Source organism: Ursus maritimus, unplaced genomic scaffold, assembly GCF_017311325.1.
Source record: "Ursus maritimus isolate PB19 unplaced genomic scaffold, ASM1731132v1 scaffold_27, whole genome shotgun sequence".
NCBI lineage: Eukaryota > Metazoa > Chordata > Mammalia > Carnivora > Ursidae > Ursus > Ursus maritimus.
In genome coordinates this window covers 36,988,586-37,011,470 of record NW_024425230.1, presented here as the reverse complement: position 1 = coordinate 37,011,470, position 22,885 = coordinate 36,988,586, and the positions used below count along the sequence as shown (strand labels likewise).

At 51.5% G+C, this 22,885-nt stretch overlaps 1 protein-coding gene across 2 annotated transcripts in view; it reads right to left on the bottom strand.

Annotated features, from left to right (window-relative positions):
- Window positions 1–22,885, bottom strand: part of MEGF11 (multiple EGF like domains 11) — a 226,450-nt gene that overhangs the window by 156,634 nt on the left and 46,931 nt on the right. For both annotated transcript variants that reach the window (XM_040643090.1, XM_040643091.1), the window contains exon 4: window positions 21,818–21,910. In XM_040643090.1, coding sequence (XP_040499024.1) covers window positions 21,818–21,910 — 93 coding nt within the window. The remainder of the gene's footprint in view (window positions 1–21,817; window positions 21,911–22,885) is intronic.

The following is a 22,885-nucleotide window of genomic DNA, read 5'->3' as shown; positions in this document are numbered from 1 at the left end:
GAGAGGGACCCATAAAGCTACACCCAGGTCTGAGGTCTGATGCAATCCCAGAGAGTGAGCCCTGGACGTTGCTGCTGCAGCGACTAGTACTGCTATGACCACCGCCAGCAATAATGACGCTTAACACCAAATATGTCACATCCACGGTCCCATCTGTCACCACACTAAAGCCTCAAAATAGCCCCGTGAGCAAAAACATTAATGTCTCCATTTTACAGACGGCAAAACTGAGGCCCAGAGTAAGGGCAGGACTTGCTGGCGGCCTTGTGGCTGTTTTAGAACCACAGAAGGGGCCAGAATCCAGCTCTCCTGGGGCAATGCCACACTCCGCCATCACATTCCCACCCTCCTACCTGTGGCAGAAGGAAGCCTTTGCCTCTGGCCAAAGGGCCTGTAACACCTTAGCCCCGAGGGGTGCCTTTTTTACTCGCCCAGGCGCCCGCCTAGGGAGGGCTGCCGTCAAATTGGCTTTTATGGCTCCCATAACCGTTCTAACAAATGTCTTTCCAGCAGCGGTGGCTGAAAGCAGATTAATGTCTCCGTGGCCCTAACACTTCTCAGCCCCCTTTGCCTGTCAGGTCATTACCGGCTGGTTTATAGTCAGGAGGCCTTTTTCAGGTTCACAAACGGTTTGCATGATAAACCGTTTTTTACCACAGGGCTAAGCCTCCTGGAGCTGCTTTTCCTCCAGGGAGGCGCTGGCTGGCAGGGACCTGTCCTCCTTTCCCTTGTTTGGGGGCAGGTAAGAGTAGGCACGGGTAGGAGCTTGGGATCTGAAATAGGCTAAGGCCACCGCTTACTAGCTGTGTGGCCTTGGCAAGCTGCTTCACTTTACTGAGCCTTCATTTCTTCATCTGTAAAATGGGAGTCGTTGTATTTTTCAAGGACCAAGAGGGCCAGTCCACGTAAAGAACCCCGTATACAGGTAGCACTCAGCCGATGTGAACTCCTACGACTGCTTTTATAATCTGCAGACTCTGTCCTGTTCACTGCGTGGCATGTAACAGGCACCTGTTAAATCCATCTTTGATGAGCAAATGACAGGTGAAATTTTAGAGCTGGATTTGTAGATCGCGGGGTCCCTCTAGAGCGCACTACCGCATCCGGGCCGCGCTGACTTTTGTCGCGGGGCCGCCCTATACACTGCGGGATGTCTAGCAGCATCCCTGGTTTCTATCACTAGATACCAGTCGCACCCTTCCCCCAACCGTGACCAAAAAATGTCTCCAGAGACTACAGAATGGCCCCTGAGGGGCCAGCTACTCTTCCCTTGATCTAATGACATGGAAGGAGCTCATTTGAAAAATGAGGAAGTTGAGGCCCAGAGAGAGAAAGTGACCTCCGGAAGACACATAGCAAGTTAGTGGCAGGGCTGGGATTCACACCCGAGGACCCTGATTCTAAGCCCAGGGCTTCTTCCATGTCGCCCTGGTCTTCCGTGGCTCGCTGTCATAGCCCTCCCATCAGGACATGGGCCTAAGCTCCAAACTGGAGGCCAGTTGCTGCTGGGCTGTCCTTCAGTTATCCTATAATATGGGTGCTGGTCATGGGGGGCCTGGGTAGCCAGTTGTATAAGGTCCCCCGCTCTGGTGACAAGGCATGGGGCACAGCCACCTGTGTGATCTGATGGCTCTTACAGTGTCTCTCATTCATGAATTCACTCATCAAACACGGGCATCTACTCTTAGCCAGGGACTCAGTTGGTTACGAGTCACCAAGGAGGGGCAGGTGCTTATTACTGGGTGCTTTGGGGGTCAGACAGCCTGGAGAGAACTCTGTTTCTCATGGACACTTAACCAGCCTCAACATCAGATTCTGCCTCTGTAAAATGGGAATGATAAGGGCACCAACTTAAAGATCACAGGTACATGGGTCCCTCACCATCCAAGGCTAATTGAGCTCAGAAGAAGCTGTCATCGTGAGTGATCAACCCAAAACGTGGTACCCCTCTTTTCTGTTCCTGAATTGGATGGCGAGACTGTGGATCGGCAGGGGTTTGCCATGAGGATTAAACGTGTAGACCAGGATTTACTGGACACTTTGTTGCGGAGCCATCGAAGAACTCTACGTGTCATACCTAACTCACTTCACACAAGCCCCCAAAGCAGCTACCGTTTTATAGAAGAAGAAATTGAGGCACAGAGAGGTCATACAACTTGTCCGAGGCTCCACAGATGGGACAAAGGTGAAACCGGCATGTGAGCCTGTCTGTTTCTATATAACCTGTGCCCTTAGCCTCCCAGGACTAAGCATTTACCCCCGGACTGCTGCCATGATGGTGGTGATAATGATGGTGATGATGATATTATCCTCGATGATGAAAAAGGTTTGGTGATGCTCTCTTTTTTTTTTTATTTTTTATTATTTATTTATTTATTTATTTATTTGACAGAGATAGAGACAGCCAGCGAGAGAGGGAACACAAGCAGGGGGAGTGGGAGAGGAAGAAGCAGGCTCATAGCGGAAGAGCCTGATGTGGGGCTCGATCCCATAACGCCGGGATCACGCCCTGAGCCGAAGGCAGACGCTTAACCGCTGTGCCACCCAGGTGCCCCTGGTGATGCTCTCTTTAAGCCACTTACTGCTTTTCATGGGGGAAAACACTGGGGCAAAAAAAATTTCTAATGTTCTAAGATAGGAATTGGTAAAGATTTTCTATAAAGGGCCAGACAATAAATATTTTTTACTTTCCGGGCAAGACCGTCCCTGTCACTACTCAACCTTGCTGATATTGTAAGAAAATTATCATAGACCTACAAAAACAAAGGGGCATGGCTGAGTTATAATTAAACTTTATTTACAAAGGCAGGCTATGAAACACACATGGCCCACGGGCCTTAGTTTGCCGACCCGTTTTAAGAGAACTACTTTAATTGGGAAAAGTGCCTAGGTTCCTCTCTTTTCTCCAGCTCAGGGGAAATGAGCCCAGTGGTCTGGGGGAAACATTCAGGAAAGACTGGAGTAAAAATCACAGTTGTGGGCTCTGGGGCAGAGAGCAGCTCATGGGAAGGTCAGCCCCAAGGCTGCCCCCGCAGGTGGTGAGGGTTGGGAAGTCCAGCTTTGGCAAAAGTCCTTGGAGCCTGCAAGCTGTGGGAATCACGTCAGGCTTCGCTATCCCTTCAACCAGAGCCTTGCAGTGAGCAGAGAGCTGGGCCCCAGAAACTTCAAAGGCACACCTGCCCCGGATGTTACCTGCCACACTGTGACTCACTGATGACCCGACCTGCGCTGACTGGGCTGAGGGTGCCTGATGTGACAACGAGATCCACTTTGGGCAGAAAGGAGGAACACTCAGCATTCTGGAATCACCACTGCACAAAAAGGGGGTTCGACCTTTGGCTCCGAGGTTTTGTAACCCCGTACTCAAGAAAAGTCTGGCTCTGGTGCTGGGGGGTCTTGTCCAACACCATTTACGAAGTTGCTGCAGAGCTAACTAGATCATTCTGAGCTCAGGCGAATATCATCTTACACAGACATGCTCTTCAAATCAATCCGCCTCTCCCCCAGCAACCACGAGACCTTGACAACTCTGCCTCTCCGGTCCCTCGTCTCTTGAATGAGAATCATCTGCAAGGCTGTCTGGAGGAGTCAATGAGCACGGACGGAGACCTGCCCAGCACTGCCACATGGTACGTACGTACTGATGTTCCAGCCCCTTCCCTAAGTGTTCGTCCAGCCAAGCAGCTGTAGAACCCGAAGGCTGTAGGACGATTTTAAAAAAGAAAAACATAGATTTGAGAGAAAACTCAGCTCTAGTTTGACCTCCCCACCTCCCCCCCAAGAACTAAGGAAGGACAGCCATCATTCCTTTCAGTTGTGGCTTCTCTTGGCATAATTTAGTGACCACGGTGTCTCACAGTTTGTTCTATTCTGTTCTAAGCATGGCATGGGCATAGAGCAGGGGAGATAAAAGCTCTACCCAAGACCCACCTTCTGGAACTGTCCCCTCCCCGGATATCAGCACCAGCAACACTGGCACGCTCTCACTCACCTGCCCGTCTCCCTCCATTAGGCTCTATGTTCCTTAAGGAAAGGGGCAGCATCTTAGGTAGCCTTGTCTCCCTGGCACCTAACCTAGAGCCCACTCTCTGGGGGTCCCCGCCATGAGATACAGTGCCGGGCCGGCCCTTAGAGTCATCAGCCCGTCTGCTTCCGAACTGCACAGAAACTCACCGCATTTCTTGCTTGTCCTCTAGACACTCGGGCTGTGACCGAAATCAGAGACTTTTAGAGCTGAGAGCAAAGGCAGGGAAGCCTGTCCTGCTAATCTTTATTTGCTAAGCAAATGTATCGACTTATGAAAGAGAGTTGTTCGTTTCAACAGCAGCCCTGCCTATGTGGTTCATGCTCTCCCCAGAGAGGCCTGGCAGCCGCATTGGAGATCTGTCATTTCCCGTGAGCTGGACCATGCAGGGCTCCTGGTTCCCCATCAGGGCTGTGACCCAGAGCCGAGAAACATGCAGTGCGGAAAAGAGGGGAACCCTCAGTGATTTCCTTTGGCGGCAGCAACAGCAAGGAGAAAACAATCGATGCCACTCATCATGGGGCCAACGATCGAAAGAAAGCTGGTTCCAACTCCAAGTTCCTTGCTGCCCTGGCTCACACACCAGGGACACCCCACAACCCCCCCACCTGCACCTAAGGGAATAAATGAGCATTACCCAGCTCAGCCCAGCGCCGTTGGCAGAGCCCACGTCCTGCCTGACGACTCCCTGCAGGCACGCTGCCCTCCAGGAGCTCTTCCCTGCTCATCGCAACTGGAAGGGCCCTGTGCCTCCTCTGAGCTTTCAGCACAACGCGCGGTCCCACCTGGAACCCCCCGTCCTATTATTCCTCGGGTAGCGGGGTAATCACAACCCCTAGACTGAAGGCGCTGTGTGGGCAGGAACCTGCCTGTCCATTCATAAATCCTAAACAGAGCCTGCTTAGCAACTGTCCTGTACGCATGAAACAAATTCTGTTCTGCTGGGTCAAAAATAGACCAAGTCCTAGGGTTTACCAACACAGGAACCCTTGGTCTTTGCTTTTTATCATCTAAGTCTTGGCTCAAATGTCCCTCCTCAGGGAGGCTTGCCTAACCACCCTGCCTCTCTCCCTTGAACTTACTACTCTGTCTTATTTTCTTCATACCAACATCTGAAAGTTACCGTGTTTATTTCTGCGCCTAATTGTCTCCCTCGCTAGAAGGTAAGCCCCATGAAGGCACATGCTCTGTCTTGTTTGCTGCTGTCTCTCCAGCACCCAGAACGGCCTGGAATGCCCAGCTGGCAGCCAACACAGATGTCCGAAGTGAAATGCACTCCTCGGTGAAGGGTGAGTGCGCTCAGCGCCGGGAGCCCACTTTACCTGAGCCTTCCTGGGGGAAGGTGCTCCCCTCTGAGCTGTTTCCCAGGCAGCCCTTTCAAACTGTAGGGACCTTAGACAGCTCACGTCCCTGGAGCCCTGGAGATGCTGCAGAGCCAGGGCCCGGGAAGGTCATCTATCTTGCCCCCACTAGGACTAGAACCTCACCTTCCCGACTTGCTTTCACCCCACTGTCTCCAGCTCCTTTGTTTCTCCCCAGCCCTAGCGGCCCTTTGATTTAGGGTGGCGACTTTTCCAAGGGAACAGCAAAACCTTAATAAGAAATCGGCCAGGGCTGATGGATGACACCAAGTTGGCTCCAGCCTCAAGGTCGGAGGGAGTTATTTTAAACTATTCAGATTTACTAGGAGGGGAGCAAGTCAGAGGAGGATTTAGGGGCTTGCCTCCTGGCAAGACATGTGGACAGGTCCCTGAGCAATCTGAGACAGACGCTTCCTGTGCCGTCCACCCCCACCTCTGCCTTTGCCCCGCCATCCTGAGATGGATGGTGAGGCCTGTGGCGTGAGGAATTTATTGGGAGCTGGTCAAATAAATTTGAAGTCTGGGACTGGAGCAGAACCTTGTCCCTCTCTTCCCCACTGGCGCCCTCCTCTGAGCATGGGAGGGCAGCGGGCTGTTGCTGAGAGGCCAGGCCCCTCTGCGGAGGGCAGGCTGTCTACCATCTCCCGCAGCCTCCAGGAGCCCCGGGCTCCGCAGCCCCCGTGATGAATTAGCCCCACTCCTCCACTCCATTGGTCTGGCTCCTGCCGGGCGCTGCAGACAAAGGTGCAATTCACCATCTCAGCTGCAGGGTTTCAGTTCAGAGGCCTGAGCTGCCCTGTCACCTCTTCTTTCCCATACAGACCTGCACTTCCTGGAGCTCCACATTCCTCTTGTCTCCAGAGTCCCTTATCGATCAATCCCTGCCCATCCTTCAAGGCCCATCTCAGTCCTCACCTCTTCCAGGGAGCCCTCCCTGATCCCCCCAGGGAGACCCGGGCCCTGCTTGGTGGCCTGCACAGTTTATCTGCTTTCTGCGGCAGACATGATGGGCGGCCCGTGCCCTCGCCAAGCTCCCAGTTTTTACTCGCGATATCCTCCCTGCCTTGCTGCCTGTCCCGCACCTCACATCTGGCACTGACGGACCCTTAGTAGGGGCTCAGTAAGCATCTGTTGAACTAAATCGAACGAAAAAGACACTTAAGTTTAACACAGACCAACACATTGTCTTTCTTCACCTGAGCTTGGGGGCTTGCCAGGGAGAGAAAAAGGTGATGGCCTTTTCCTCTGCACATGGAGTATTTTGAGCACACTGTAAAGCATGGAGAAAATTATAGCAGAGGATATTTGCCCAACAAGTCTCATCATTCCCCACTTTTGCTATAGATGTCTGCATTTTCGAATAAAACCGCACACAGCTGAAACTCCTTGGGTAGCCCTCCCTAGCCCTCCCTCCCCTCTCCCCCTCCTCCCTGCCGGGGGCAACCGAAGGCCAACTTCAGCATTTATCATTGCCATGCCTGTTTTTATACTTTCACTACATCTGAATGGACCCGCAAATAGCATATTCATTATTTCGCAGGCTTTTGAACTTCATATAAATGATGATTATGGGGGATGTATGTAGCCCTCTGCAACTTGCTTTTTTCACTCAATATCATATATTTGCGATTCATGCAAGTAGACGGGTACGGCGCTAGCTCATTCAACTGCTGTGGAGATTCCACTGTATGAATATATTACCAGTCATCCAGTCCCCTCTTGAGGGACCGCTGCGCTCCCTGCAGCTTTTCACCACTGCAAACGATGCAGGGACACAGGCTGGAGAAGCTCCGTGGGGACGAGCTTTCCAAAGCCCTACCCTGGAACCCGAAGAGCGTCCCGAAATGAATGTCAAAGGTCACAAAAACCCTTTACAACAATTAACTCGAAGAGACTGTAAAACATCAGCAGGTGCCTGTGTGTGTGTGTGTGTGTGTGTGTGTGTGTGTGTGCCGGGACACAACACGAAATGTGTTTCTTAACCCAGCCTGTGATAGGAGAACATGTTTGAGAAACAGGGTATGATGGGGTTGGGATGATCTTTGGCTTTATTTAAAATTGCCAAGTGGCTCCCCAAATTCACGCTCTCTCACCAGCAGCGCGTAAGAGGGTCCGTTTGCCTGCAGCCTCGCTAACACCTGGTTGTATGAGAAACTGGTTTTCCCCACATTGTTGAGTGGGATAAGGTGGCATCTCTCAAGTGGAATTTGCACTTCCCTGATTGCCAGGGAGTGAGCTTCTTTTCATGTGCTTACTGCCCATCAAAATACCCTTGTCCTGTGAAGCGCATGTTTATATCCTTTGCCAGGGTTTGAATGGTTGATCTTATCGATCGGTAGGATTTAAAAACACCTGGTCTGGATAGTAACCCTTTGTGGACTGTACGTGTTAGGGGTGTCTTGTCCCAGTCGGGGGCTTGCCTTTTTACTTTGCTCTGCCAGCTAGGACATTCTGGTCCACAATGAGGCAAAAGGGGACCCATGTCAGAGAGGCGGACTCGAGAGCAGGGTGAAAGCTGAGGTCTTTCTGCATCCCCAGAGCAGACCCCTAGTAAATGTTTGGTGCCCGTGATATAACTCACTGGATAATTCTGTCAGGTGTGTCCAGCAGAGAGCTGGGCTTACAGCAAGGGTCCTGTGGAGACTTAATGAATTGAGTCATGGGTTTGCTGCACTATAAAAAAAAGTCTCAATGTCCAGGCAGAGAATTCAGAAAGAGGGTATCTTCACCGGCAAAAGAGCATTGGCTTTATGGAAGGATTTCCTGCAGCAGGTCTACGTAAAGTTATGTGTTGATTTAACTCAGAATTCAATGTATGTCCAGTGTTCCAGAAAGCCAGTTTGGGTCTCCAACAGGTGGCCCCAAGCATCTTGACTTTGGTCATCCCTGGGAGCGCACAGTAGCACACTGATTCTTCATACTTCACAGGTGAACCAACGAAATGTCTTGTCCCGATCACATTGAAAGCAGGGGCCAGGGTGGAGCTGGATCCCACATCTCTTGATCTCCACCTGATAAAAGGTTGAGACCCGAGTAGTGGGGAGTTTGAAGCCAGCAGATCCCTAAGCTCTCAGATGTAGGGGAATGAGCTGACCATATAGGGAAGGAATCTATTACCTAACACAAGCCAGGTTTAAGTCCAAATAACTCTTGACGTATCCCTAGGGTACAAAGAAAGAGATGAAGGACAAAAACCCTATTCAGCAGGACCTCAGAACAGGAATAGGAATGACAGCGTGTATTACTGCAAGGTCCACTTGCTTGGGCTGGGGGCTCGTTGGGCAGGGACTGGGGCAGGGTCTTACTTGTCTCCACCTTTCCAGAACTCAGCACTGTGTCTGGCACAAGGAAGGGGCTCAAGAAGCATCTGTTGAATAGACAGACGGATGAATGGATGGACAAATGGATGCATGCACAGATGGACAGATGGATAGAGGAGTGGATGAAGGGATGGATAGATGAATGGTCAGACGGAATGATGGACAGACAGAGATACACTGACACGTAGTTAAATGGGTGGATGAATGGATGGGTGGATGTTCCTCATCTGGACAATCCCCTAGGGGAAGATTTGGTGTCAACAGAACCTCTCAAGCCGGCAGCCGAAGCTGGGAATCCTGCTGCAGCTGTTCGTAAAATATACCAAGTGGCATAACTGCAAGAAATAATTGCTTCTAATTGGGCTGAATTATTCTGGCCATATAGTAGACATATTTTTATAACTTTATTAATTATTCAATTTGAGGCCTATTACCCAGCCTGCCAAAATGGGCTTTCCTTATTAGAGGGTGACAGATTCCCCAGTTTGGCTGCTGCTTCTGCGGCCGTAGCCCTGTTGGGCAGTTGCTGCCCACCTGGGGACCCCACTGCTGTCTGAGGATGGGAGGTGGAGGGTAGGACTGCCCCTGACGGGCAGACTGGGAGTCAGAGATCCTAGAGGCCAATAAGGCTGTTTCAGGCGCTCTGCCTGGACATCCCATGGACCATCAGATCTGTGTTCCCTGGTCCGGCCAAGGAGGCAGAAGGGTATCAGAATACATCCAACCTGGCCTCTGTGGGTCACCCCCTGCCCAGATCCATTCACCAACTCTTAGTCATGGCGGTCTCCCTCCTCCTCATCCCATCTGCCCCCCACACCATGCCAAGTTAGCCCGCCATACGTTTTTCAGTGGCCTCCAGTCGGGGACAAGGGAAGGAGAGCGTGGCCCAGCTGGCCCGGGGGGTTAGCCAGGACTGGAGGGCCGATCAGAGCCTCCAGAGTGTTCTCTGTTCCCAGACCTCGGCCCAGACCTGGTCACAGGTTAGTTGGGAGAAGGAAGAGTTCAGAGGTTGCCCCAGCGGGAAACAATAGACTTGGCTGATGAAAAGTGAGCCTTCGGGAGCTCCCCAAGGCCCGCAGAATAGTGTCCCGCCCCACCTTGCCTGGCTCCCACTCCTGCACCAGGTGGCCTCTGCTGCAGGCGCGTCTCTCCACCTGGAATGCCCTCTCTTCCTGTACCTGACGACCGACACTTCAAATCTCATCCTTCTTGGAGCTCTAGTTCCAATGTTTTCTTGGCATCGTTCCCACTTTCCCAGCTACACGTGATCTCTGCTTCTTCTGAAGGACCAACCTGACTCCTGGCCTCACCTAACAATCCTTGGGAACACGCCCCTGGGAGACACTGGTAGGTGAGAACTTTCGGAAAATCAAAGGACTTGACTTTGAATTCTCCCAAGCAGCCAGCCCAGAGCCCCGTACTCCTCCCTAGTCCTGGCACCACCATGAGATCATCATCCAGGAACCAAAACACAATAAAATGAGAGAGGGAATCCACTGGACCCCACTTAGCACTGTGCTGAGCGCCCCCCACGCACCTGCAGCATGCAGGGCCCCGGAGTCACAGAGACAAGCCCTGGGCCCCGCCGTGGGGACAGTCGCAGGGGACGGGGACTGAGAGGCTAGCAAACACGCCATCAAACGCTGATTGTCCAGGGTGGCATGGACCACACTGGCCATGTGCAGTCAAGGTCTGTGGGAATCGGGAAGTGTCACAGCAAGGATGGTATCTGAGCTGAGCTTTAAAAGCCAAAGAGCAATGGGTCAGCGAATAAAGGAAGGTGGAGCGGGGAGGGGGGTGGTGTGCAGCGATGGGAAATGAGGCTAAAAACTAGGCAGGCATCAGACCCAGAGGAGCCTTACAGGCCTGGCCAAGGAGCTGGGGACACTTCCCGGCAGGCAAAGGGGAGCAAAGTGACATGGCCCAATTTGCTCTTATTCCCTCCCTACCTCCCAAGTATGGGAGGGTCTGGAGAGGGAAGCGAGGGGGCCCTGTAAAGAAGCGTGAACCGAGTTGTAAGTGCGGTCTCCAGAAACAGACTGCCTGGGTTCAAATCCTAACTCTGACACCTAATGCCCTCGGACCAGGTACTCAACCTCCCTGGGTCTCTGCTCCCTCATCTGAAAGATGGGGGTAATCACGAATCATCATGAATCACCATGAATAACGAAAAGGACGGCATGGATAGTCAGTGCTGATGTGAGTTCGGACAGAAGCGTAAGCGAGAGCAAAGGCCAGACCTCCCTCCCTTGCAGCCTCGAATGCCTCCTCTTCCACAGCCGCACGCTCGGGTGGAAATATTCCTGAGTGGAGACAGCACACACCCTGGAGCCGCTGAGTGACCTTCGCGGCCTCGACCACAGCACATGGGTGGTCACGCCCACCTCAGCAGGCAGCAGGAGGATGAAGAGAGATCGAACCCCCATCTCCAGGGGTGCCCAGCATGCTGCAGGTCTGGGCTGCCCCCGAGATGATCCCCCCCCCCCACGCAGTCAGAGTTCCAGAGAGTTCTCTAGGCTGCTGGGGCCAAGATGGCACAGTTCGAGATTCCCTTCCCAGAGGGGCGGTTTCCCATGGAGACTCGGCCCACGCGCCCATTCTGGAAGCAAGGCCGTGTGCTTACGTGTGCGTGTGTGTGTGCATGCATGCGTCGGGGGTGGGCACAGTGTCCTTTTCATGCCTGAGTGGGGCCGGGGAGGGGTGGCGGCACTGCCTGCCAGCCCCACACGAAGACGCCAGCTTGGCCGCTGCCATTCTGTTCTGCTTTTGTCACATTGTACGCGGGTTCTCCCACCCCCTCCCCCTCCCCCGGTTCGTGAGACTCCCTGTGTGTCACTTATTTATTAATTTTGTTCTCAGGGAGCAGATGGCCGGAGCTGAGTCTGGCAGAATGTGCCTCCCTCCCCCACCCTCTGACAGCCCCCTCGAACACGCAGCTCGCACAGGCTCCAGGTTACCCTGTGTCTGGAATTCTCAAACAAAAACTGACTTTTAGGAGAGGCCACACAGGCCTTGCCTGACCCTTGATCCTGCTCGGATGGGACTGGTCCCAATAGCTCCCCTGATCTGAGAGGCACAGGGGGATGCGGGGAAGGCCTGACGGGCTGCCCTCCCTCAAGGTGCCGGAGGTATCCCATGCCCCTTTCTCCCCCATGGCCTGCCTCTCTTGGACCTGGGAAGGAGGCCCTTAGGTCTCCTTCCTTTCCTGGTGGGTATCATCACAGGAGCAAGGGCCAGTTCTGGGGTAGAGATGGGGTGGGGAGACCAGCCGCCCTCAGGCTTGTGTTTTGGGGTCTCCACAGGCTGCCCCCAACCCAGCCTCATCCTCACCCCCACAGTGGTCTGGACCCCTATGAGGACAGAGCACCCCAGCATCTGCTCCTTCTCATTCCCCATTTCTCCTGAGAGACACCTCAGGAGAGGAAGAAACTCTGGGAGGGAGGACATAAACCTCTTCACTAGCTTCCAGAACACAGCCAAGGCTGGGGGTGGGGGGGGGGTCTTAAAAGGAGGGAGCCAGGGCTGGGGGGAGGGGACAGCCAAGGACAAAACCGCCTTCTTGCCATCCTTCCCCTGAAGCCCCAGCCCCTCAGGACTCAGGCAGCAGTTGGGCTGAGGTCTCTTTCAGCCTCCACCATAGGCTCCTCACGAGTGAGTTGGTTCTCGCCCTTCTTATCCCTGTTTTCTGTGGACAAAAAGCCAGGCAGACCCACCTGTGACGCTCACCAGCTGTGGGACCTCAGGCCATCACTTCACCTGTGCCTCAGTTTCTTCATCATAAGACACACGCAAGGCCATTATGTTGGGGACCTGGCACACACCCAGTTCCTTCCTTCCTGCACCCTCCCCCGCTGAACCTTCCAGGTGTCCCCGCCCATGAAAGCCAGAGCCTCCTCTCCCCCTGGACTCTTCCAGCTCCCTCCTCTCTGTGCTAGTAGTTCTGGCTTCTGCTCCAAGTTCCCTGAGGATGGGGGCCATACCCTCCACATCCCTAAATCCCCCCCCCAGCCTGGACCCCCGGCAGTGCTGTCCTCGGAGAAGTGCTCAATGTGCATTAAGTGGAACTCAAGGGACAGAGAACACGGAGCCAGCGGGGCCGGTGGCCCTGGCTACTGACTTCTCTTTTGTTCAAAATTAGAATTCTGGGGTGAATAGCAGCTTCTCTTACGCACAGACCTTGAAAAAGCATTTGCTGCCGCATCCGCCTCTCCCTTCTGTTCCCGTCACGGTGACTGCGCCCCAGTGCGCGCTGCTGACACGGAGCCCACTGTCCCGGGGAGGCCCACGGGCGCACCAGATGCCGCCAGAAGGCGGCCCAGGCGGTTCTGCGAGGGGCCGCGGGCTGGGCAGAGCCGCACACGCGAGAAGCAAGCGTAACTGCTTTGGGTGAGTCATCTGAAGTTGCTTTCACCTCGACAGCCGGCTCAGCGGAGTGAAAACACAGCCGGGGAGCAGCGGCTGCCTCCCTGGCGGCACGACGCCCCTCTGTACACCGCCCCCCCCCCAGCTGAGGCGGCCGAGGGCTCACCAGGAACCCCCCCACCCTGCCGGGGGAGGCAAGGATGTGAGTCACGGCGGCCCCCGCCCGTGGCTGTCCTCCTCCCCACTCCTCTCCCAGGTCCCAGAATGAGGAGAGAGAATGGCAGGAGGGCCGTGCGTGGGGGCAGGGGAGAGAAGACCCCCTCCCCAGAGGTCAGTGGGAAGGTCAGCAGGGCCCTTGATGAGGCGATGCTGGATTCTGTCTTCCCAGAAACAGAGCATTATGGGATTTAAGAGTGGGATATCTACGCCAACCTCCCCATTTCACAGAGGAGAAAACTGAGGCTCACAGAGAGGGGAGGACTTAACTAGGGTCACCCAGGCAGAGGTATGACCTGCAGCCAGCTTTCCTGTGTTTTATGGCACAGGACTTCCATTTCTTTGGAGGCAGCATGGAGCTGTAGGAAGAACACAGTTCTGCGTTCAAATGTGCCCCCCGTTAGCCGGGTGGAGGTCAGAAGTTACTCTACTGCCCTGAGCTTTGGTTGCTTTGTAAAATGGAGATAACCACATGACCTCTCCAAGCCGCCAGGAGATGGAATGAGATCGTGTGCGTGGGGCATCTGCACGCGGCGGGAGCAGGAAGCCCCATTCACCTTCCTGCTCAGACCCCATGGCCCTGCACACTTACGCTCCTCACCCCATTCGTCACGGAGGAGGAGCCCCTAAGTTTTGGGAGTGGCCCTTGCCAGCAGGCCTATACGGCGAGGCCCACTCACTCCCCCTTCAAGCCCTGCCCGTGTCCTTCTGGGCCCCCCTCACCTGCCCTAGGACAGAGGCAGGAACCCCAGCCAACATCCTGTACTTTTGCTTTGCACTCATGTCCTAAGCTTCCAGAGTACGATGTATCCGTGTCCATCAGTGAGAAGTGTGTCTGGGGCCCCTGAGACGAGGACCCTTCCCTGATGTACTTTTCAAGCCGCACAGGGTTGGCCCCTCTGGAAATATCCAATCCCAGTGCCCTGGCCTGACCTGTGGCCAAGAGTCCATGCTCTAGGCCTAGGCTAAGAAGGAACGAGGAGGATTGGGAACCTTTAGGTCATCTGCACAGAAGTCTATAGAACAACTTGGTCTATTTGCTTTGGTATAATGAGATCCCTCTGCGTCTATGATAACTCCGGCCCTGAACAACTAGAGTGGCTGGTGGGAGACAAAAGACATGGGAGTCAGGAGACCCAGGATCAAGTCACAGCTCCGCCATGACCTCCCTGGATCACCCCAGAAGCACTTTCCTTTCTCGGACCTCGGTTTGCCCATCTGTAAAGTGCAAGCAGACCCGATAATTTCTATGGTCCCTCCTAGCTCTTGATTCAGTGGTTTCAGGTTAAATCAGGAGATCTCAGATTTGGTTCCCGGATCCCAGGCCCTACTTTCTGATACTCTATTCCAGGAATTGGTGGCTCAATGAAAGAGATGTGAAGAAATCCTCAAGAAAACAGCACTGGGAGGTTCATATGACTCACAACCATGGAGGGCCAGCACTGAGCACTACAGAGAATGCAGAGACCCTGGAACACCCAAGACGAGGTAGTGTGGGCTGGGCCAGAGGCTTTACGCCAATCCAGAGCCAAGGAGCCCAGACACAGATAGTGGGGGGACTGCAGACAGCCCAGCATGCTGGGGGGAAGACAGAGTGCCCAAGAAGGCAGTGGGGAAAGGGATTCAGGGCCTGATCTCGCTTTCAACCATCCTTGCAAACAGTCATCAGCACTGGGAAATGTAGTTCTGTTTATGGACTTCTTGCCTTTTCCACCGCTTCCCAAACTTTACCCCTAAATTAGCCCTGCGCCCCGGGGAGGTCTGGTGGCAAAGCTCCAAAAGGTCCACCAAAGGCTCGAATAATCATATTTTTGGTTTGTTTTTTTTAAAGCATGCCAATTCCGCATTTATTTCTATAATCAATCTTTATTTGTTTTAATAGAAGGAGCAATGTTTAAAATTACTTATCAGATGACTAATATACCATTACATAGTGGAAAAAAAACTCCATAGCTTCAAAAATCTTTAGCCAAAGTCTTTTCAACAAATGGTGCTCAGAAAACTTGATATCCATGTGCAAAGGAACCTAAGTTGGACCCCTTCCTTATACTATATGCAAAAATTAACTCAAAATGGATCAAAACCTTAATGCGAGAGCTAAAAATGATAACATTCTTAGACAAAACATAGAGGAAAAGCTTCATGACACTGGATTTGGCAGTGATTTCTTGACTAGGACACCAACAGCACAGGCAACAGAAGAAAAATAAATAAATTGGACTTCATCAAAATTAGAACTTTTGTGCATGAAAGGACCCTAATTAACAGGGCAAAAAGGCAACCCACTGAATGAGAGAAAATGTTTGCAAATCATATACCCGGTAAGGGATTAATATCCCAAATATATAAAGAACTCCTACAGGTCAATAACAACGAACAACCCAACTAAAAAATAGGCAAAGGACTTGAGCAGACATTTTTCCAAAGAAGATCTACAAATAGTCTTAAGCACATGAAAAGATGCTTGACATCACTAGTTTAGGGAAATGCAAATCAAAACCACAATGAGATACCACTTCACACCTACGGGGATTTTCTGATTAAAAAAAAACAGAAAATAACAAGTGTTGGCAAGGATGTAAAGAAAGGGGAACCCTTGGGCATTGCTGATGGGAATGTAAAATGGTACAGATGCTGTGGAATGAGGTATGACGGTTCCTCAAAAAATTAAATGTAGAATTATCACTTGACCCAGTGTTTCACTTCCGGATCAGCGATCCAAAGAAGTATATACCCCAAAGAAGCGAAAGCAGAAAAGCTATCTGTAGACCTGTGCTCCTGGCAGCATTACTCATAGTAGTCAAAAGGTGGAAGTAACCCACGTGTCCACTGATGGATGAACAGGTAAACAAAATGAGGTATCTACAGACAATGGAATATTATCCAGCCTTCTAAAGCAAAGAAGTTCTGACACATGCTGCAGTATGGATGAACCTTGAAGATATTATGCTAAGTGAAATAAGCCAGCCACAGAAAGACAGATATTATGTAAGCTACCTAGAATGATCAGATTCTTAGAGACGGGAAATAGAATGTGGCTGCCATGACTAAGGGGAGAGGAGAGCGGGAGCTAGTGTGTAATGGGTACCGAGCTTCAGTTGGGGAAGATGAAAAAGTCTGGAGATACATAATAATGATGATTGCGCAATAGCGTGAATGTACTTAATGCCACAGACCAGTTCATTTAAAAATGGTTAAAATGGGGGGCGCCTGGGTGGCTCAGTCAGTCAAGCATCTGCTTCGGCTCAGGTCATGATCTCAGGATCCCGGGATCCAGCCCCGTTGTCCGGCTCCCTGATCGGCGGGGAGTCTGCTTCTCCCTCTGCCCCCACCTCCGTTTGTGAGCATGCACGCACTCTAAATAAATAAAATCTTTTTAAAAAATGGTTAAAATAGGGTAAATTCTATGTTGTGTATATTTTATCACATGCACGTGCACACAACTCTAGTAAACCCACACCTTAGTTTGAAAAGCGCGGACTCAGGCTAGTTTGGGCGCGTGGGCCTCTCTCTGAGCTGGTAAATGTTTTATTTTATTCTGCAAGGATAACCGAAAGCCAAGTCGGCCAAGGGTCCCACACACCATTCAAGATAAGAGCCCATTTGCTTTGGCAGGAGCTACTCTTGGTGGTGACCCAACACGGTTCCTGCTGCCTCGGTCCTTGGGGGCCTCGGTCCTTGGGGGCCGCAGTCCTGCCTCGTGCCAGGGTGGGGTGGTGGGGAGACGGCGTCCGACAGTGAACCACGGAGTAGTGAGGGAGGTTTTACTGTCCCGCACGTGGTCTGTGCACATGGATGAAACACGTTCGGTGGAATCCAAGAAAGAGGGGGGGACAGTAGGGAGGTGGAGGGGCAGGCTTCCCTCTCATGTGTACCCCAGCCACTCTGGGGAGCCCCAAGACCCAAACCAAAACATCACGCTAGAGCCCTGAACCCAAAGCACAAAGCATCGTGGGATGGGAGGCAGAGAAGCAGGACCCAGGAAATACAATAATTAAATAATACAATGAAGGCTTAAATTTCCAAGTTGATTCTTGGGTAACATTTATAAAAGTTAACAGGGCATATTTAATTTAGGAATTGGCTCACGTCCCTCTCCTTACAGCTGAAACCTCATAAATGAAATATACTGGATCAGTGCCCAGTGCGGAAATAAAAGTTATGAATAATGTTTCTATCTCAATCATTGTCAGTGCTTTAATATTCCTAATTACTTTAAAAAGCTAGATATTCAATATAGGAAAACTTTTTTTTCTTTTTATCTCCACTTGTGAGATTAGTGCAATTTAATAACAGTCACTCTGTCGTCTTTATTCAGTGTAAACTGACATTTCATCCTTTTACTCCTCGTTATGATATGGGATGGAGGTTTATGACCAAGCATGCAGCCACTCCACTTCCCCATACGGGTCCTTCTAACACCTCAGAATTATCCACAATAACTTACATGCCTGCTGGCCAGGCAAACCAGCATCACCTCACTTTCTTTATGGAGCAGAAAGAATTTAGTCCAGGCCTTAAGGAAATTAGGCTATGGGGTTGTAAGTCTGGAAAATAATGAAAAGTCTCCCAGCCCCACCCCAGGACTGAATCTGTCCCCTTCACAACTGTCAAAGTCATAAATGCCTTGGCAGCCACGAAGGGCAGGGCAAGCAGGCGGTAGGATGATGGATCTTTATAACCCTCCCTGCCTCTTCCAGGAATTTATCCTAGGAAGAAATCAGGACAAATGGGCAAAGATGTATGCACAAGAAGAATCACTGTAGATTTTTTTTTTCTTACACAGGGCCACAGTCCCTTGCCCACAATCCAAAAATCCCTAAAAAGCCCAAAAGAACATTTTTTTTAAAGTTCAGCACCAAAATTCAGTTAGAGGCCAGATCTTCACGGAACTGATTTGTGGTTCTGTATTGCCTTGATGCCCCTAAGTGGAATAGTCCTATTCAGAAACATTACTGTGTCTCATCCCAGGGTGCTGTCCAGACCCCTCTGGGGGTACAGGTCATAGACCTATAGTCACCACACACGTTTCTAAACTCTGAAAAAAACAAATTCTGAAATCAACAAGCCCCAAGGATCCTGAACACAGGATGGTGGGGCCTTCCTTACAACAGTGAAAAACCCCAAAACAACTTAAAAGCCTATCAACAAGAGACCAAATACTTCTGGTGATCCACAGAAGAAAACTCTATGAAGGTCTTTAAAAATAAAGGGAGAGTCATGTTTATTGACAAAGATATCAGTGCATGACTGATTTAAATTTAAGAAGTTACAGAACAGCACATAGACATGATCTAATTCATAAAAGTTGTATCCAGACATAGCTCTCAGTGCAAATATGTGGAGAAATGACACGGAGGGCAAGCACCCAAATGCATGTGCGTGTGTGCGTGCGTACGTGTGTGTGTGTGTGTGTGTGTGTGTGTGTGTGTGTGTGTGTAACCTTTCTGTAGGATTCAGGTGCAGTTTGAAGTTTCTTTTTAACATGAACAGGTGTGATTTTAGAATCAGAAACAACAACAACAAGAATGATGCTTTCAACTGAACAAAAATCCAAGCTTCCCTGCAAGGGAATCATATGTATAGACATGGCCATGGGCAGCTCCCACACAGAAATCTCCAGGAGTACACGCCACACTGAGCAGGACACCCAACCCCAGGGGCACAGGCCCCCCCAAGACCCTAAGGCACACTCAGGCAGACAGGCATCCAGCGGGATGCTAGCAAGCGGGCTCAAATTGCTTGCACAACCTCCGGTCACAGTTTGTGCCCTGGGGCTGATTCGTCTACCTCCGGAACAGGATCTCGGGGCCACATTTTCCAAGCGGATCCTTCTTTCTCCTGCGAGCAGCACAGTTTTCTCATCAAAGACCTGTTTTAGCCTTAGGCTGTATTAATAGAGGTTGAGCACCTAGAGGAAGAAGGTGACCCTTAGGCGCTCAGGTTTGGGACTCAGGTGTTTGCTTGGTGGATAGTCCCAGCTTCACCATTTATTCGCTGTGTGTCCGTGCAAAGTTTGTTAGCCTTTCTGTGCGTCAACGTTCTCATCTGTAAATGGGACTCATCATAATTTCTATTCCATAGGGTCGTTGTGGAGATTAAGTGAGAAGGTAACTGGAGTGCCTAGTGCACCGTAAAATTCAATAAATAGTACCTACCTCTATGATTATTTTTCCATACCAGCCTACAGTTGTGTGGTCAGACCTAGGAATGATAGTTTAAGAGGAATAAAAGCCACAGACGATGGAGAGGAACCAGATGGGGAAGGCAGATCAGACCATGTCAGATGAGAAACAAAGGAGCTTGGAGAATTAAAACTTGGGGAAAGAAGTGATCACTGTCTTCTAATTCCCAAAGGTCTGAGCCGTGGAAGGGGACTCTGGTTTCTTCTAGGCAACCCCAGTGGTTATTACCAACTGCTCTTTGATGAACTTCGTCCTGTACCCAGTCCATGGCCTTGTCCACTGATCTCAAGAGAAATTCCAGACAGGGCGAGGAGAATCATGGCGACCCGTCACCCTGCTCTGGACTTATCATGAGGGAGAACCGACTGGTAAAAAGCTTCTCCTTCCACTTAACAGAAGGAGAAGCTTTCCAACAGTCAGGACGTACTGTCACAGGAGGCAGTGAGCTCCTTGTGAGTGGAGGGACTCAAGCAGAAGTTGGAAGGCTCTTGGTGACACCTAAGCTTTCAGTGCTCTGAATGATTTTGAAAGTGAGAGTCTATGAATTCCCTTCATTCGATGCTGGTTCCAGGACAGGGTCGGAACCCATCTTTCAGGACTTCCATGCCTTTGAGTAGACAGGGGTGGTGGCTCTTCAGCCCACGAAAATGGATTTAATCGGGGAAACAGCTCGCCACCGAGTCTGATGACTGAATTGGGGGTGGGGAATGAGGCAGTCCCGTGTTGTGCTGGCAGCTAGCAAGGCCATTTCCCTGTCTGTTTGGTAAACTCACTCTAGGGGCAAGAGTTACTCTAAACTGCTCTAAACAGGCCCGCTCAGTTGAGTGCCACCTTCATTCCATTTCTTTCACCAGAAGGGAAACCCTGAAAGACACAGACTACGTCGGAAAGACCCTCCGGGGCCCACCCCGGGCCTGGTGCAGTCCAGCACAGAGTGAACACTACACACACTTGCTCTGATCGGTGGTTGACATGCACTCAGGGCTGTATTTCTAACCTCCAACAGGCTGCCCTTGACATCGTAATCCGGCATGCAGCAAGCAGACCTGTCCCTGCAGGGTTCCCCTAATCCAAATTAGCTCTCCGTCAAGGATTTGTGGTGAGCGAAGTTACGTAACACAAAACGCGGGGGGTGGGGAGCAAGCTCTTGAACATTCTAGCCCACACGTTTCCTACAGTTCACAGAAAGACTGGTGGAACACATTCCTTTCCTTCCCGTGTCCCTCAAGTTTACTTTTCAGTGTCGGGAGGAATCCCTGGCCCTGTTGCTCAGCGTGGCCCACCTCAGAGCAGTGACACAGGTGGGAGGCGGAGGCCACTGCGGCCACAGTCCATTGAGGAGTTTCCTGAGTACCCCAAACAGATCCCAGACCCCCGAGCCGAGATAACCACCCAGACTCAAAACAAAACCGCATCCAACAGCCTTGCTAGAGGGTACGTTCTCATATCCTGGGTAGACAGGGAGGCTCCAGCCAAGGCCCTTGGGAGAAAGGACCGTAACTAGATGTTTCCACCCTAGCAGAGACAGCGGAAAAGGGCAAGAGCACCACATTGGCCCAACATGGACCCACCATTCCCCTCTTCAAGTTTTCATGACCATTACAATGACGTTGGGACGGGAAACAGGGAGGTGACTCCCAATGATGGGGAAATACTGGGGGTTAGAGCCCAATGGATCGGCTTAGATATGTTATCTACTCAAGTCACAATAAAAGAGACACTCTACCCCAGCTCAAACCAGGAAGAAGACTGGGTTTCAACACTAATCAAAGCCTGTTTGAAAATCCTGTAAGACCGTAATGTTGACCAACCACTGACTGCAAAAAGTGCCAATGGAAGGAGGGTCATCTGTGAGCATTTAGGGGAAATGAGCCAGAAGAGCGAGAGTTGTCTTCAGCTGGGCTCTTGGTAGAGGAGTCCCCGAGCAGCTGCTAGGTGCACCCCCCCCCAGGGGCCAGCCCCACGGCAGAGGCGATGCCCCCTGCTGCTGAGGGCAGCAGCAGTCTCCGGCCCTGTCCGGCGGTCCCAAAAGCATCTCAGTTCCACTTCGACCCTTAAAAGACCATATCTAGAAGTGTTTCACCGAGTCAGAGTTGTACAAATACTCCACGGTTCCCAAAAAAGTCATGTACAATGCTCCTCCAGACCCCCCAAACCATTACTCTCCTGCCCCCGGAGCCTTCCACCCCAATATCACCACATAAACTGCAGGATGCCTCTTCCCTGAGGTCCACACTCACCTGGGCTGCCCCAGGCCAACACAAAGTAGCCAGCATGCACGCAGCACGCCCCCCCCCACCCCAAGCCACAGCCAAGGGACCCCCTGGCCCCCAAAGACCCCAGACTCACCACTGGAACAGTCGGGTCCTCCCCAGCCGGGCTCACAGTGGCAGGTGTCTGGGGAAACACAGCGGCCATGCACACACTCCTCCGTACACAGGGCTGCAGGGGGCCGGGAGGGAGGGAGGGAGGAAGCAGAGGAACAGACACTGAAAACCAACCATCTGGTCAAAGAGCATAAACCTCTTTGTAATGATCCCCTGGGGCCCAGGGCTGCTCAGAATGCATCACTGGTTTGGGGGAAAAAATCAAGCTACTCTTGACCCGCGTCATTTAATTAACTCTGAAATGGATCCAACAAGAGCGTGCTTCGTCCCAGCTTCGTTTCCTAAAAGGAAACCCAAGCCCGAGAAAGGGCAGCCTTAGCTTTTCAAGAACATGCTCTCCAAGATTGAACACTTGGGGACCCTCCACCAACCCCCGCCCTACATCCACACTCCTGTGACCGGTCACGTCCATCGGTTGCTTTTCCCGGTGTCTTTCTACAAAGGCCCCGAAATGCATCAGGTTGCCTGAAAAGAACAGGTTCCTCTCACGTTTCCCCCACCTTCCTGCTCTCCTCCCCAAATGCCCCTATTTTGGGGCTCTCAAATGTCAGCAAATCTGCAAAGTACACAAATGCTGAGGAAAAAGCAACAGCTAATTATAAGAAAGTAATTAAGAGAGACATCTACGATGATGATAATTGTAATTAGAAAGTGCCTGGCAATTTCTTATCACGCAGTCAAAAGCTACAGCCTCCTGGGCCGGGAGGCAGCCGCAGCAACGTTTCCATCTACTTCCTCCAGCGCCGAGAAGGCTTGTTGGCAGCAGTTTGAGGAAGGGGGATTATTTCTCTCTTCCTCTGACATCTGCACGTTCTCAAGGTCGTCCTTTGCTCCTGAGAGATCTGCCCCACCATCTATTCCATCAGTGAAGGATTACAGAAAACCCCCATGTTGCCACCCAGGCCAATTTTGTAGGCTCAGGAAATCAGCAGCTACCATCGACCCTGTCCATTTCTTAGACGGGATCTAGACGAAGGGCTTTTTTTTTTTTTTTTTTTTTTTTTTTTTTTTTTTTCCTAACACAGGCCCA